Source organism: Dysidea avara, chromosome 8 (genome assembly GCF_963678975.1).
Source record: "Dysidea avara chromosome 8, odDysAvar1.4, whole genome shotgun sequence".
Classification (NCBI taxonomy): domain Eukaryota; kingdom Metazoa; phylum Porifera; class Demospongiae; order Dictyoceratida; family Dysideidae; genus Dysidea; species Dysidea avara.
In genome coordinates this window covers 23,624,690-23,640,190 of record NC_089279.1, presented here as the reverse complement: position 1 = coordinate 23,640,190, position 15,501 = coordinate 23,624,690, and the positions used below count along the sequence as shown (strand labels likewise).

The window sequence follows — 15,501 nt, the reverse complement described above, 5'->3', positions numbered from 1 at the left end:
CTGATTATATGATGGTTGTTGTTATTTTCTACTTTACCAGTTAGGCACTGGAGGGTGTACACAGAAGGCAGAGCCTGTTTGAGGTGTTTACCCATAGCCTAGGAGCCTAAGCGAAATCTTTGAGCTAAATATCCTAAAGTGAAACGGGACAAATACCTATAGAAGGGCACTGCATGAGCTTTTTATTTTTTATTTATTAATTAATAAGGCTTTACAGCACAAGTGCTGAAGGTCTGTAGGACACCTGGTCCTACAGCCTGTTTAATATCACATTTTACTTAAAATACTCACGTTGTTCACGATCAGATTTGTCTAAATTGACGTTCACAGATTCTTGCTGTGGAGAAATAACCAAGAAAAATATTGTGGCGGCGTCACTGTCAGCATTAGTAACGTAGCTAGCTCACACATTTACATATAACTATAAGTTACGTGGTTATGTAGGTAGTTCTTTTTACAGTTGGCTATACAGACTCACCATTGAAGTTAGGGAACTCATTAGGGACCCGCCGATTATGCTGGCATAATAATGAGCATAATAGGTGCTAAAAGCATTGAGCATAATGCTAGCATAATAGGCAGAACACTTGTGCATTACCATAAATTCTTGCTTACCAAATACATATCACAGAAAAAGATCGATATACTCTAATAGAACAGTCAGAGAATAATCAGACATCTGACTGTTCTATTAGAGTATATCGATCTTTTCTGTGACATGCATTTTGACAAGCAAGGATTCAGAGTCTGTGCTTCAGAAACTTACTGTTTTCCCATAAAGTGCAAATTCACTAGAAAACATGGGAACTGAGGTATAAATATTGAGCATAATAGGTAAATATTGAGCATTAATTTAAGCATAATAGGCAAAATGTTGAGCAGTGCGGCATAGCATAATAGGTAAAATAATGAGCATAATCGGCGGGTCCCTAGAACTCATGCTGGGGCTACAACAAAGGTTATAATTATTACTGTACGTCAGTACAGACACGTGAACATGCGGCCAAGAAATCCTGGGGCGCCCGGATGCATATACAGAATTTCGAGAGAGATTGTTTTTGCTGATTTCGCGGATTAAGTACCAGCGAAAATTGCTCTCAGATCTTTAGATCAATACTGACTTTGTAATAGAACAGTCATTTTGTAGTGAAATACTCTAATCACTGATTAAAATGTTCCAAAATAATTGTAAGAAATTGCATAATGGGAGCACTGAACAGAATAGCTATGGGCGAAAAAATTTGAAAGCATTTTAGGCAAAATTTTGAGCATATTTGACTCAGGCCTAGTATATGCATTACAATTTTAAATGGAATTTTCCATTGCATGTTAGCTACAAAGGCACACAGATGTTTCATACAACTTTACAAATTTAACAAATCATGACTGTATATGGGAAAATTACACAGTGTACAATATGTTATGAAATTTTGCTAAATGTTGGATGAACTGGACATGATGTGGCATTATCATAATGGTGTCTACAGAAGTTGTGGATATTTGGTGGATCAGACTGAAGTGCTGACAAGCAGTTGAAGTGGCGATGACTGTATGTTCTTATCTCTCCTTCACAAGTTTTATCTTCTGCATCACATCTTTTTGTCTACGTAACTACATATGTACTGCTGCACAGTAATTTTGTCTTACATTTTGAGAAGAAGCAGAAGAAATGTTAAGATCTTGGGACTGAGTATGTGGCTGTAAAAATATTATAGACACTGATAATTATGGCGATAAGTGCTTACTGGATTGTCCAGGTCATTGCAAACCTGATCTATTGAATCCTGTTTACTTGCTTGGTGACTTGTAGCCTTCTCCTAAACAACATACCGTAGACTCTGGTTATTAGACATATACGTGGTGGTTATTAAGTGCATATTGTCTGTTAAGCACTCTTGGTATACTTGTGTTACACACCTGCTTGTCAAGCGCATACAGTCGAAATTGCTACTGCAAGCTCATACTACATAAATTATGTAGAATGGAAGCACAAGACCATTAGAACAAACCAGAAGTGTCATGGTATGTTCAATGCCTTGCCAAGCAGTAACTAATTACCGCACCTGGCTTATCAGGTTTGCTATTCCCTGATGAAGAAATGTGTAGTAAGTGCCAGGCTAGCCAATATTGCAAGCAGTGATGAATGGGAATTTCTGATAAAGGAGAGGGACAAATTCCCCATTTAGTATGCCACTGGAGGTGACCCAAAACTTTTGCTACAGAATTTTATTCCTTTGAAAATTTCTGTATGTTGACTGACTTACTGATATCTTCAGACAAAATGTCTTAACTGGTGATGTCAATAAGTCAAGTGCCACCACAAGCTATTGACACCAACCATGCAGAACAACTCAAGCATGTAGTAGCTACTTCTACGAAGAGTTTGAGGTGAGCTAGAGATGGAGGGAACAAAGTGATGCTCTCCACTCCACTGAAGGCAGGTCAACTCTAGCTCTTGACTAGTTCACTTTGAACTCACCAAAAACTTATTTCATGGATACATTGAAAGACATCAAACCTCAATTAGTGTTAGGGTCAGGTTCATTACTTCTTCATTGTGTGTAGCGTAGGCTCCTTATTCTTAATGTAAAACACTCTTCTTGACTCGCATATTATAAGATAGAAAACAAAGGAGGGTGGTAGACAGTGGTAGCTTAGTGGTTAGGTACTTGAACTACTGACATGGAGGCAATGGGAAGGAATCCACTTTATCACAATTTTTTTTCTCATTTTTGTCTAAATTTGTTGATAACAGGATGCTACTATATATCTGATGCACATCAAACAGATGTACATTGTATAAACATTCTACTGAGGTAAATTTTGTAAGTGTTGTTGTATTTTTTACAATTATACATGGTTTTGTGTGTTGAAATGATTTTGGATAGTCAAATAGACTAGTTATTAATTGCTACATGTTGCTATTCAGCATAAAATATTTGCATACAGAGAAAGTTTTGATTGTGATGGAGGATGACAAGGGTATAGAATCTCTGGCAGGAGGACAGAGAGTCAACAATAGTTACCACTAAAAGGATATAGAAAATACACACATTGAATGATCACTGGTGCTATAAAATCTTTTAAATTTACTAGAGTCATGGCTTTCACAATTTCTATACTAACAATAACTTGCCAGTTTGGGTAACAGACCACACATCATGTAACAGCAAAAACTATTTTTCAAAATCTGGATGCCAGTACTCCTGCCAGCATCCACAAAGACTGAAACCTATGCTGCAGTATATCCATAGTATATGAATTACATATATACAGAAAGAAGACATCTGCAGCCAAAAAACAATTGATTTCTTCACATAAGTCATATACGACACAATAATATGTAAATGGCTGACCACTCACATTATTGGGAGAATCTGTAAACTCTGACTGGTTTAAATTGTTTCTGGTGGTATCTTGCTGTGAGTAAACTATCTTATAATCAGATATATGTATATACCCACCATCTGGTTTGTGAGTTTCCTTGAAGCCATCTCTATTAAGTTGGTTCTCCTACACCTATAGTAATAGTAGCAGCATGTAAACAGTACAGTAGTACTGTTTAGAAAGACAGGGTCCACCCAAAATTCTGTAATTAAAAACCATCATAGAAACATTGTACCCAATGAAAATCACTTTTACAGAATAGTCTAAAGTGGAGAGTTGATTATCTGAACCCCACTTATCTGAACATTTGATTATCTGAACACCAAAGTGACTGCTTAATTAGGGTATTTTGTCAACAAGTGTGTGCTTTATTAGAGTAATTGAACAAAGTTCTGAATATAAATGTATGAATGTTTGATTTTACATACTATTCAATTATATGAACACCCCATATTAGTTTGGATAGTCAACTCTCCACTGTAGCAAATACACAGGTACACATTTCATCACATCATAAAGAATTGGAGTTACAAAAGGGAGGCTCTTACTCTAATAGAACACACAGGACAAACATACAGACGGCCTGCCCTATACTTATCAAATGTGCTACTGTATACTTTTCCAACAGTCCATATGTGGTGTAGCAATACCAGGATGCTGTGAACTTACTACGAGACAAAAAAGTTGAATTAGAAAAGTATGCACCAAAAAGATGTATAAAACAAAAAAAGTTTTTGTCATTGGCAGGATTCAAACCCACACCCTACACAGCAGTAACCACAACAACTCAGGGAGGTGTTTTACCAGCTGAGCTGTTTATTGTGTGGTTAGCAATGGAATGCAGCTGAAGTTTTCTCTACATCATGGCCTTCAATGTGCTGTAGCGGACAAAGGAATGCACATTTGCTCATAGTTTTGACAGGAATGTAGCTCAAGCTTTCCTCCAATGCTTTATAGAGAATGAAAGCTAGCATGTAGCAGTTTGCAACAAACTTGGAGTTGCCAGATGATGAGCATTTAATTTCGTTAAAGTCCCGTGTTGATACATGCTTTGGTTGTTGAGTTAGCGGTGTAACGAAGCAGATGGACAGATAGACAGCTTTTGAGCTTTATATATATATATATATATATAAATTGAATGGCAGACAAAGAATGTAGATGAAAGGTGTAATTGAGTTGAATTATATGAATTTGCTGCTGGTAAAAATTACCATAACTTTGAAATGCAATAGGCTGTGAACTTGCAACAAGTATCAACTTGTTTCTTGGATAAAGATCTTCAATTTGGCACCTAGTTTGAACAAATTGAGTGTTGTATGGATGACATATAGACAAAGGTCACTATTTTTAGCATAAAATGAACTGTAAAAGACAGCAAAGGTCAAATCTACGATGGCTCCATGTCTCAAAATACACTTCATTGTAGGTAGCTACTATGTGCAAAGTTTCATACTTTCTTCACAAAGGCACAATTTGCTCATTTTTGCTAGCTATGCTGCTCCTCTAAGTGTAGCTGCACTTATAAAATGATCACATCGACTGACCACGTCTCTTAAATGATCAAAACACACCACCTTGCTTTTAATGATCAGAGCATGCCATGGCCTTGCTCCAGTATTTTCTAGCTGCAATAAACTGTGGTTTTGATGCAGAAAACTAGACATGCCAAACCACACCCTTAATTATTGTGTACCTCACTCGAGACAATCTAGTCTCTCGTGCCCAACCTATATATATATAAGGTCTGGTATCACTCAATACAATGCCAAGTCCTATAGAAACCCTTCAAAACTGTTTGTATAGGTATTAACTTGTGCAATGAAATTATGCCAAGCCACAGAAATGTTAACCTTCTACAGTAAACATTACTTGGTAATTGCCCATTACACATCCTTTGCTTCGTTTTTAGCATCATGTTTCGTATCCACTGCAAATGACTTTTATCTTAAGGCATCAATGTAACTTTCTCTCATTTTATGTTTGTTTGTTTTTGTTCTGTTGTGTGGTTACTTATGTATTGTATTGTTTTTGTGCATATGTGTGCTTCTGTAGGAAACAGGGGCGTAGCTAGCCAGAAGATGATGGAGGGGCAGGAATGCCCCCGCAAAACGCTCAAAATCATTCATGATTGCAAAAAGGGCTAATGACCCAATGGTGGGCTAGCTAACATACGGTGTTGTATTATTATAGCTTACACAACTAGCTACGTAACTATTTCAGTACTGATTGATTATCACTTATCAATGATTCAATGGAGGTATATTCGTCGACCATCATCGCACGTGCCACAACTGTACTCCAATTCATCCACAGTCCGGTAGAGCTATATGTAAGTATTTTAGTGCTACTTTACGTTAGCCACAGTTTGTGCAGCAGTCCTAGCACACTGCTGACAGGATGACATGTTTACTCACTTCACTTGGCGAAATTCAAATGCCACGTATTGCATGAAATCCCACCTGTCTTTCTTGCTAGCAGAATTTGTAACCTTGTGACTGATCTGCCTGACTGACTGATAAAGGAAAAAATAGACTGCACTGCTGTAACAAAGATCTAGTGTGATTGACTCGGGAATAAACTTGGTACATTTAACACTTTATCACCTCGTAGGCAGTAGTCTGCTAGGTTCGTAGCGTCATCTGGTCTAATTTGTCACTTGTGAGTTGCGACTCCTGCCACGGCGAGGTCCTTAAAGTGGATCACTCTTTAGATTTGAAAATGCTCTATCACATGAGTAATCTAGGCTAAATGTAGAAGTGTGTCTCTAATATTTTCGTTCGGTGGATTCACGATCAAGTTGAATATTGTGTGTGCAAGTTCACTAGCAACCCCTGGTGATACCACGTAGTAGCGCACATAATTTATAGTCATTTGCGTGTCAGTTTAATACTGGTAAGCTTGTGACGGAGGTTTAAAAAAACAACAATCACTACGGTGATGGGGGGGCAAATGCCTCCCCTTGCCCCTCTTGGCTACGCCTCTGGTAGGAAAGTAAGAACAACTGTACCAACTACTGTGAGGATAAATAAAAAATCTAATCAAAAAGTCAATTCACTACTACAGCAATTATGAAGTGTTGAGATCTTCACATATGTGACCTGCAGAGCAAAAACCAGTCATTTTTCTTCTCTGCTATCTATAGTACCAAAGGAGTGGACAGCCAAAGTTTCAGCTTTTGTGATGAATAATCTTGGAGTTATAGCACTAGACAGTTGGAACAGGAATAAATTCAATTTGTATAGCAACAATACAGCAAATAAATTACAGATGCCTATTTAATCGATCATACCTCACAACTGAAGCAAACTACAAATGCAGTAAGCTAGAACGCTGAACTTCCAAGTGTGTTGCAGATGATGTAAGAGACATTAAATAATTTCATATAATTACCTTTTTAGGTCATTTAACACTTTGTAGGAGTTACCTTATACCATTTTATGTATAGGACTTTGTTTTTGTACACTAGACTATGCTAGAACATTCTAAACCTGTCAGACTTGTTTGAACTACTATGTATTCTAAGCCTATATAAAAGGACAAGATTATACCATAATTTTAATGCTGGTAATGCTGGTAAAATAACTGAACTGAACTCTATCGATCACGATATTTGGTGCCGAAACCCAGGAGCAAACTAAGGATCTTGGGACTGGGACTTCCTTTGGACAGACTCGTCTACTAAGAAGTTATTTCTTTAAACTTAGAATCTGTGGTACTGTGGAAACTCGATAACGGTACCACATAAGGGGAGTTATCTGTTTAGTCAGATCTGTTGTTCTGTATAAGTTGTTACAGGATTCTGGAGGTACCCATCGTTATGCCAGCATTGAGTACGTTGAAGAGTAATTGAGCTAGAACTAGAAACACTTTAGCTAGAGAAGAGCAGGAAGCAAATGAACTGCTACAGCAAGAGTTAAGCAGTATCAATGAACAGCAAGTCATGAAATACAGTTTATCAATTGGAAAATTGATTCTTAGTCTGGAGACAAAGTTAGCACAATTAGAAATGGCTAATGACAAATTGATGGATGCTTATGATGAAGAAATTAACTCTGAAGCTTCTGCTGAGTTTCAGTCTGTTTTAGAACAGGACAATAAGTTTATGGACAATGTTATTGACAAAGTATCTGAACTTAAAGTGCTTAAGGAGGAGGTTGAAAGAAAGAGGAGAGAGCTGGAAACTAGTCATACTCACAATCTTGAGCAACGTCTCACACAGGTACAGGAACAGATGTACTTACCACAACCCAGTCAATCACATTTGGGAGAATTTCATCTTCAGCCTCCACTAACAGGAACAGTTAAACCAACACAAATCGACATACCACCCTACTCAGGAGATGTTTTAAAATGGAAAGAGTTTTGGGACATGTTTGAAGCTTCTATCCACAAAGAGAAAAGGTATGCCAACATAGTTAAATTCACTTATTTGAAATCAAAGCTTTCTGGTGATGCCTTAGAAGCAATAGCAGGTTATCAATTGTCAAATGAGAATTACCAAATTGTTGTTGATGTGTTAAAGAAAAGGTTTGGGAGTAGTCATTGATTCCTACTGCCATAATTTGTCACACTTACCTGTGGTCACTAATCAAACCAGTAGTTTGCGTCAATGTTATGATGCTGTTGAAAGGAATTTGAGAAGTCTAGAGGCCATCAGAGAGGATGTAAATCACTGCCATTTTATAGTATTAATTAGTGAAAAGCTTCCACAAAGTATCAACTCTATATGTTGAAAGCCGAGAACGAAGAGTGGACAGTATCGAAATTACGTCAGTTACTTGGAAAACACATTTCAGCTATGGAGATGGCTAGCTTAGAATTTTCTCAGACATCCACTCAATCCAAACATCACCACAGCTTAAGCCAGAATGACAACCCCAGACAAAATCACTTTATTTCTAAGCCAACAGCCAGTGGATTGTTAGCAGGTAATACCAAGCAACGTGTACCTAAACAAACTCAGGCAAAGTGTATTTTTTGTGGCCAGCCACATTGGTCAGGAAAGACGAGAAAAGTTGAAGGGATCACGTTACATATGTTTAAATAAAGGACACATGTCAAAAAATTGTGCTAAAGATAAGATTTGTGCTCACTGTGGTAAAAAGAATGATCCTCACAGAAGTTTATGTCCTACTCTGTTTCCCAACAGTGACTCATCATCAGGATTGTCCAGCATTGAAGATACAGTTGAAGCCCAGCCTAATGAAATGACCAAGACTAACATTTTAATGCAAACGGCTACAGCAATGGTAAAGAATGTACAGGCTAGTTCCTCTACGCCAGTTCATTTGATTTTAGATTCTGGTAGTCAGAGAACCTATGTTACAGAAAAGCTTGCAAAAGAAATCAAGTTAAATTTAGGACCAAGTGGAAGCCTCTCAATTGCCACTTTTGGTGCAAATCAGTCCACAAAGCTTCAATGCAAGTCAAGTAAATTACAGCTTCATTTGAAAGATGGAAGTGTTATGTCAGTGGATGTTACAGTGGTCTCTAGTATCACAGGAAGAATAACCCGCACTCCATTGTCACCAGCAGATGTTAAGTTTCTGAAAGAATCAGATTTAAAGGATAAGCTTGCTGACACAATTGTCACTAGTGCAGAAGTTTTTCAAGTTGACATGTTGGTAGGGAATGATTATTATTTTGATTTATTGCAGCCCAGGAAAGTAGATCTTGGTAATGGTCTCTACATGTTTCAATCCAAACTTGGTTGGATTTTTGGAGGAAAATTGGATGAGTGAGCAAAACTTACTTGTGAGTGCAATTGGAATAACACCCACAGATACAAAGGCCATTATACACAATATGCTTACCTTAACTGAATCTTCCACTGCAGTAAAGAAGTCAAAAGGAGGCAGAAGGAAGAGAAAAGAACAATGGACTAAGCCTTTCCCAAAGACACAGAGAACATTAAAAAGGAAATTTACCACAGAGAATAATTCACTGAAGTCAGTTCATGAGCAGAAAGAAGTTGGAGCAACACCATCAATAGAAAGAGGAAACAGGAACAAGGTGAAGAAAAGCAAGTTATCTTGTCAATTCAATCGCAATCAACTGAACAAAAGAAATCAAATATCATTTACTTAGCTTAAGAGAGCAAAGCAACTCAATATTGAGCAAAGTTCAAAATTCTTCTAAAGAGAAACCTCAAATTGGAGATGTAGTGTTGATTAAAGAAAGTTTACCACGAAGTCAGTGGAAGATAGGAAAGATAAGCAAATTGATCAAGGGAAGAGACAATGCTATTCGATCAGCTGAAGTAACGTTACCCACGAGAAGATGCCTACACAGAGCACTGAAACTATTCTACCTCATCGAGTGTCCAGATATCAATTATACCGTGGAAGATGATAATGCTAAGACTGAGTCAGAGCAAAAGAGCTTGAAAGATTTGCGTCCCACTAGACAGGCTGCTTTAAAAGCAAGAGAAAGATTGAAGGAACATTTTCGGGGGAGTGTTGCAGATGATGCAAGAGACATTAAATAATTTCATATAATTACCTTTAGGTCATTTAACACTTTGTAGGAGTTACCTTATACCATTTTATGTATAGGACTTTGTTTTTGTACACTAGACTATGCTGGAACATTCTAAACCTGCAGACTTATTTGAACTACTATGTATTCTAAGCCTATAATATAAAAGGACAAGATTGCATCATAATTTTAATGCTGGTAATACTGGTAAAATAACTGAGCTGAACTCTATCGATCGTGATAAAGTGAGACGAGCAACTGACAGCAGTGGAAGAGTGGTAAAGGGCTTTGTTGTATAGGTGTGGAGGTCCCTGGTTTGAACCCTGAACAATTATTTGTTTTGATGTTTTTCATTCACATTTTTTTACTTCTCAGTGACTGTTCTATTAGAGTATTTTGATTGCATTTGTTTCAAATGTGGTTTTCGCTTTATACCTCCTTAGCTAATACTCTCAATACTTTCACATCACAAAAAGTCTGTGCTATGATAATTAGCCTATGTGCATACTGATTCTTAAGTTGTCTCAGTAGTTTACCCTGCAGACGTGACAAAATTACATTTGCAATTTTGGAAAATTGCTTGTAACTTTTCTCCACTTCTACCAATATGTACACAAATTGGACGATAAATGTGCTATAATATGCTCTTTACACCCACCAAATTTGAAAACAATCCAATAGGGTTTATGGCAATTTTTGTAAGTGTTGTGAAAAAAAATTAACAACAGAAGAAGAAAATAAGATGAATTTTGAAGGCACATATCTCAATAAACTCTGGACCAATTTAGCTCAAATTTAAAACAGAAGATGTCCCACCCTGAAGGATTGTTTTGCAGAATAAATGGGCTATTTCTGTTTAGCTGTTACTGAGGTACAAAGGCGTGAATATAGCATTTTTCTTGGTTCCTGTAAAATACACACTTGTCTGTCACACACCTGAATACATTGGCTTTCCTTGGCTGCACGACACACTATTGTGTGTCCTGATCTGCAGATGTGGGTGGCCTCCCTTGTTTCACTACTTTTATTTTTATGATCACTAATCAAACTTAAAATTCTTAAATTTTCATTGTGTCATGTCTGTAGGGTTACAGTTACGCTTTGATTTCAGCTATGTTCAGCCCATTCAGAGAAGTGTCTCTGCATTCAACCCAGTCACTACTAGTGTCTCTGCATTCAACCCAGTTACTACTAGTGTCTCTGCATTCAACCCAGTCATTACTAGCACATGGATGATATTTGTGATAGCTAGTCAGTAAGTCAGCAAAACCACAGGAAAGCAATGATGTGCTACCGTGAATTGAAACCTTGTGCAGCCAGCAAAAATAAATGGGACACAAAGAAAGAGACAAAAGGCACATGTTGGGATATAGCAACGTACACCTCTAGCAGTAAAAAAACAAGCCCTTAGCCTTAGCAGTTGTCGAATTACACTTGTCTGAAGGAATTAGTAAGTTAGTCAGTAAAATTCCACTACATAAAACATTTTCGTAGCAGCTTGTTGGAAGTGCTGTGTATCACACTGAAGGCACTTTTTAACTTGGTTATGCTTAACTAATACTGCCAAAGTACTATGAGGGTATTGTGAGGCTGGTTTCTGGTCAACATTAATATTTGTGAGAATATACAAACCTCCATGGTTCCTAATATAGAGTAGTACTGTGCTGTATGATAGTACTTTCTAAAGTAAGGATCAATGTCCACTAGTATAGCTGCAGGCATGTATAAGTGACCTCCATCCTTTGTTTCATTGTTTTTATTACCTTAAAACTGGTCAACCAGCACATACCACATCAATGGCATCAAACTTATAGCATGACTAAATGTATACACCTCAATTATCACTTCTAAAGATGGGCATGTGCAAAATAATACCAAGAGTTCATAATATAGAAAGAGCTATATTATGAACTCTTGATAATACTAATGCCCATTTACAATAAACATGGAGAATTGTACATTTGAATTGAATTTTATGATTGATGATTTTTCTTCATCAACAAATCAGGACCCACAGTCTGATAGCAGGGGGGTAGGTCATGATGTCATAACATGTACGATCTTACGTAAGTGAATTGAATTCCATTGATAATTACATAATGCAAAACCTAATTCTTGCATAATTTTAGATGCTGAAGTCGATTGAATTTACTACCAGTGAACAATAATACAGGTACATACCTGAAAATAAGGTTAGCATTTATTCTAAACAACGTGCTATTACAAAAATCGCTGTAGTTTTGCTGGGGTTAGGTGGGGCTAGGTACTTGAAATGATTTCAATACTAGTGACTTACTATTTCTGACAATAAATATAGCACTAAACTTCACGGATTACTGGAACTAAACTCTATGGCAAAATGTACAGTACGCATACGTCACGCAATTATTGTGATGTTATGTTATATCCTCCCTGGTCTGATGGTGATATTGCCAATCTGGAGTTATGCAGTAGTAATACACAATTATCATTTTAGACTATCACACACTACAGTGTATAGTAGGGACCACAAAGGAATAGGCGTGGCCCATGAAATAATATCACCCAAAAAACAGCTTCAATTTCCCCTAACGACGATCAGGCAGTATTGGTTAGGTGAAACTAAGCCCAAACAAGCTTTCAGATCGACCCAAAATACTTTCAACAAGTTGCAATGGAATTTTAAAAATACTTTATTTAATGGAATTTTCTATTGACTGAGTAAGTAAGTAAGTAACTGACTGACTGATTCCTTCAGACAAGTGTAACTCGATAACGGCTAGCGCTACGGGCTTGATTTTTTCACTGTTTGACATTGCTTTAGCCCGACAGGTGCCTTTTGGCATACTGCAGTACGTACAATGCATTCTTCATGGACTTACCAGTGTCCTCCTTTGTGTCCCATTCATCTTTACTGACAGCGAAAAGTGTCGATTTGGCAATAGCACATGATGGCTTCCCTTCGTAACAGAAATTGTCCATATTTGTCATAGTGGCTATTTTGATATCAAAGGTGCTTTTCAAACAGTTCTTGATTCATACTGCTGTGTAAGCCGCAGACATGGGGCCAAGTACATGAGTACTTATACTTAAGTACACTTAAGTACAGATTTAATAGTACTTGTACTTTACTTAAATACTTTCTTAATTACCCCAATGTACTTGTACTTATACTCAAGTACTTCACTAAGTACTTGTATGTACTTGAGTACTTAAAGTACGTTTAAGTACTTGTAAGTACTGCAAACATTGTACATAGTTTGTACACAGTGGGTGTACAATGAGAATAACAAAATTGTATGAAGGTGCAGTTTACAACTATTTGCGATTCTTCTGCTGTCTTCTCCAACCTTACTATGTATCATGTTGCCATGATTAATGATGTCATAGCATTCAGGCAAACAAAAATATGTTCAAGGCAGTGCATTTTAAGAGTTTAAGAGAGAGAATGGTTGACAATACCTGAAAATATCAACCCCTCTAGGCACACTTACATACTACAATACACTGAATACAGTGTATATTTTACTACAGCAAAATGTACTTGTACTTTACTTAAGTACTTCCAGCATGTACTTGTACTGTACTTAAGTGCTATCTTGATTGCTGCTGGAGTACTTGTACTTGGAAAATTCAAAAGTACTTATACTTTACTTAAGTACTTTTAAATGTACTTGGCCCCATGTCTGGTGTAAGGGGTTGAACATAGCCGACAACGAAGCATAATGGATATTTCACTTTCAGACGATAATTGATACAACTGGGGTGCGCGGCACCATTTCTTTCTTTAGGTATGTGTGGATTGCAGAGGTGCTTTTCTAACTAACAGCAGTTCTTGATTCAAAATGCTGCGTAACGGGTTGAGCATAGCTGATGACAAAGCGTAATGGATACTTCACTTTTCAGACGATAATTTTGGTGCGCTGTGCCATTTCAGATGTGGTATGCATGGGTTTACCAGTCATAATTATTATTTACAAAAAGTTAACAAACAAGTACACAGAAAAATTTGGAATTTTCAACTAGAGTAGGGACCATAACACATCGATAAAAAGTACTGAAACAAGCTGGAGTAGTGCACGATATTAATTCACAGTAAAACAATAAGAAGTGTTATATCCCTACTGTGCTCTCTGTGTACTTGTTAAAAATATGTACTTGTTAATAATAGCTTCTGTATTTGATCACATGAGTTGTTAATAAAGATAATCAGCACCTAAACTATGTTCAAAAGGCTATAAGCAACCCTAGTTCAATTACTGACATATAATCGATTTTTCTCAAAGGCTCAGCTTGTAGTAAGCAGAAACCACCCTACTGTTAGCCAATGGATGCTAGAAATTATCAGCAGACTGTGTGAATTTGTGACTAACTCTCTGGTGCCTCATTGGTTCTTTGTGAAAATTTTGTGGGATATAGTTCTTGGATAACTCCATTTCACAGAATTAAGTTTTACGAAGATGAGGCTAGTCATTCAAGATGCATTCAGGTTAGACGCAAAAGCATACTGGTTTCCAATACATTATGGTTGGCCAGCTAGCATAGCCTTTAGTAACAATAATTACTGAATGAAAACGATTGTAAGAAATGTTTTAGAGGGTACAACAGCCCACAGTGTTACTGGGTAGCTTCTATATACTCCGTAGTCTGTATACTTTACAAGTGCTGATAATTGGTACCTGCTGATAATTGGCAACTTACACTCTCCAGTCACAAATGGGACTGAAAAGCGGGCTGTGAACTGGCAATGATTTTGCCACTAATTTAATAATCAAGTAAATAATCTACAAGGTATTCTGTACAAGGTATTCTGTACAAGCTTCTACAACAACCATTTTACCAACCTTAATTTCCACCAACATGTAATCTTGTACTGTGAATTCTATTTACAGCCCACTAACTAGTCCTGAATGATGTGTGTTTTCACTGTAAATGGTGCCTCCACTATTAGTTTACCACTTAAAATTTCTGTAAAGGTCTTAACCTTTAAGAAGATTTGAATTAATAAAAGTAATATTAACCATTGATCTTAAAGTCAAATAAGTTTGTAGGTATGCTATATATAGGCAAGCTTCTTATTTAGAAGTTGTTATAATACATTACTATACACTTTCAGTATATACCTTCTGTTGATGTCCTCTGAAGTTATTCACTGTCAGCAGAAAGCCACCTTTACCTTCTTCAGTGACAATAATGAACTAGAAACACATGATTAATTAAGACTGGAATGTGATAATTGGACTGGTTTATTTGTGTGTGGTTTATGTCTCAACCTAACTCATTGTGCCACAAGGCTTGTGGCTGTGGTGTCTGAATAGCTACCACAGTTTTTGCATCACTTACAATTCACATGTTTGTTAAAGTTACAAAGTAACAGTTAATACAGAAAGACTATTAATACTAGTGTAGAAATAATTTTCAAAAGTTAAACATGGGAATAGAGATTGCTGGAAAAAGTAAAGAAACAAGAGTCAAACAAGCCAGCATGTTAAACACACAGAGATCTCTATTTGGACTCAATGGATATGGTATAGCTAGAGACTAAAAGGAAAATGAGTAGTTTCATAGGGGCAGATAAGTATTGAGAATAATTAGTAAGCACTGAGAATGCTTCTGTATAAATGTTTGAGTCCAAATAGAGATCTGTGTGTTTAACAT

At 36.9% G+C, this 15,501-nt stretch overlaps 1 protein-coding gene across 1 annotated transcript; it reads right to left on the bottom strand.

Moving 5' to 3' along the window:
* Positions 1 to 1,400: 1,400 nt before the first annotated feature.
* LOC136265198 (uncharacterized) lies at positions 1,401 to 15,085 on the bottom strand. The gene is made up of 6 exons (XM_066060038.1): positions 14,967 to 15,085; positions 3,465 to 3,519; positions 3,364 to 3,420; positions 1,746 to 1,817; positions 1,648 to 1,698; positions 1,401 to 1,603 (listed from the first exon to the last, which is right to left on the bottom strand). Exons 2-6 carry the CDS (start codon positions 3,492 to 3,494, stop codon positions 1,421 to 1,423), a joined length of 393 nt encoding a protein of 130 aa, XP_065916110.1. The 5' UTR covers positions 3,495 to 3,519; positions 14,967 to 15,085; the 3' UTR covers positions 1,401 to 1,420.
* Between the last annotated feature and the right edge of the window lie 416 nt (positions 15,086 to 15,501).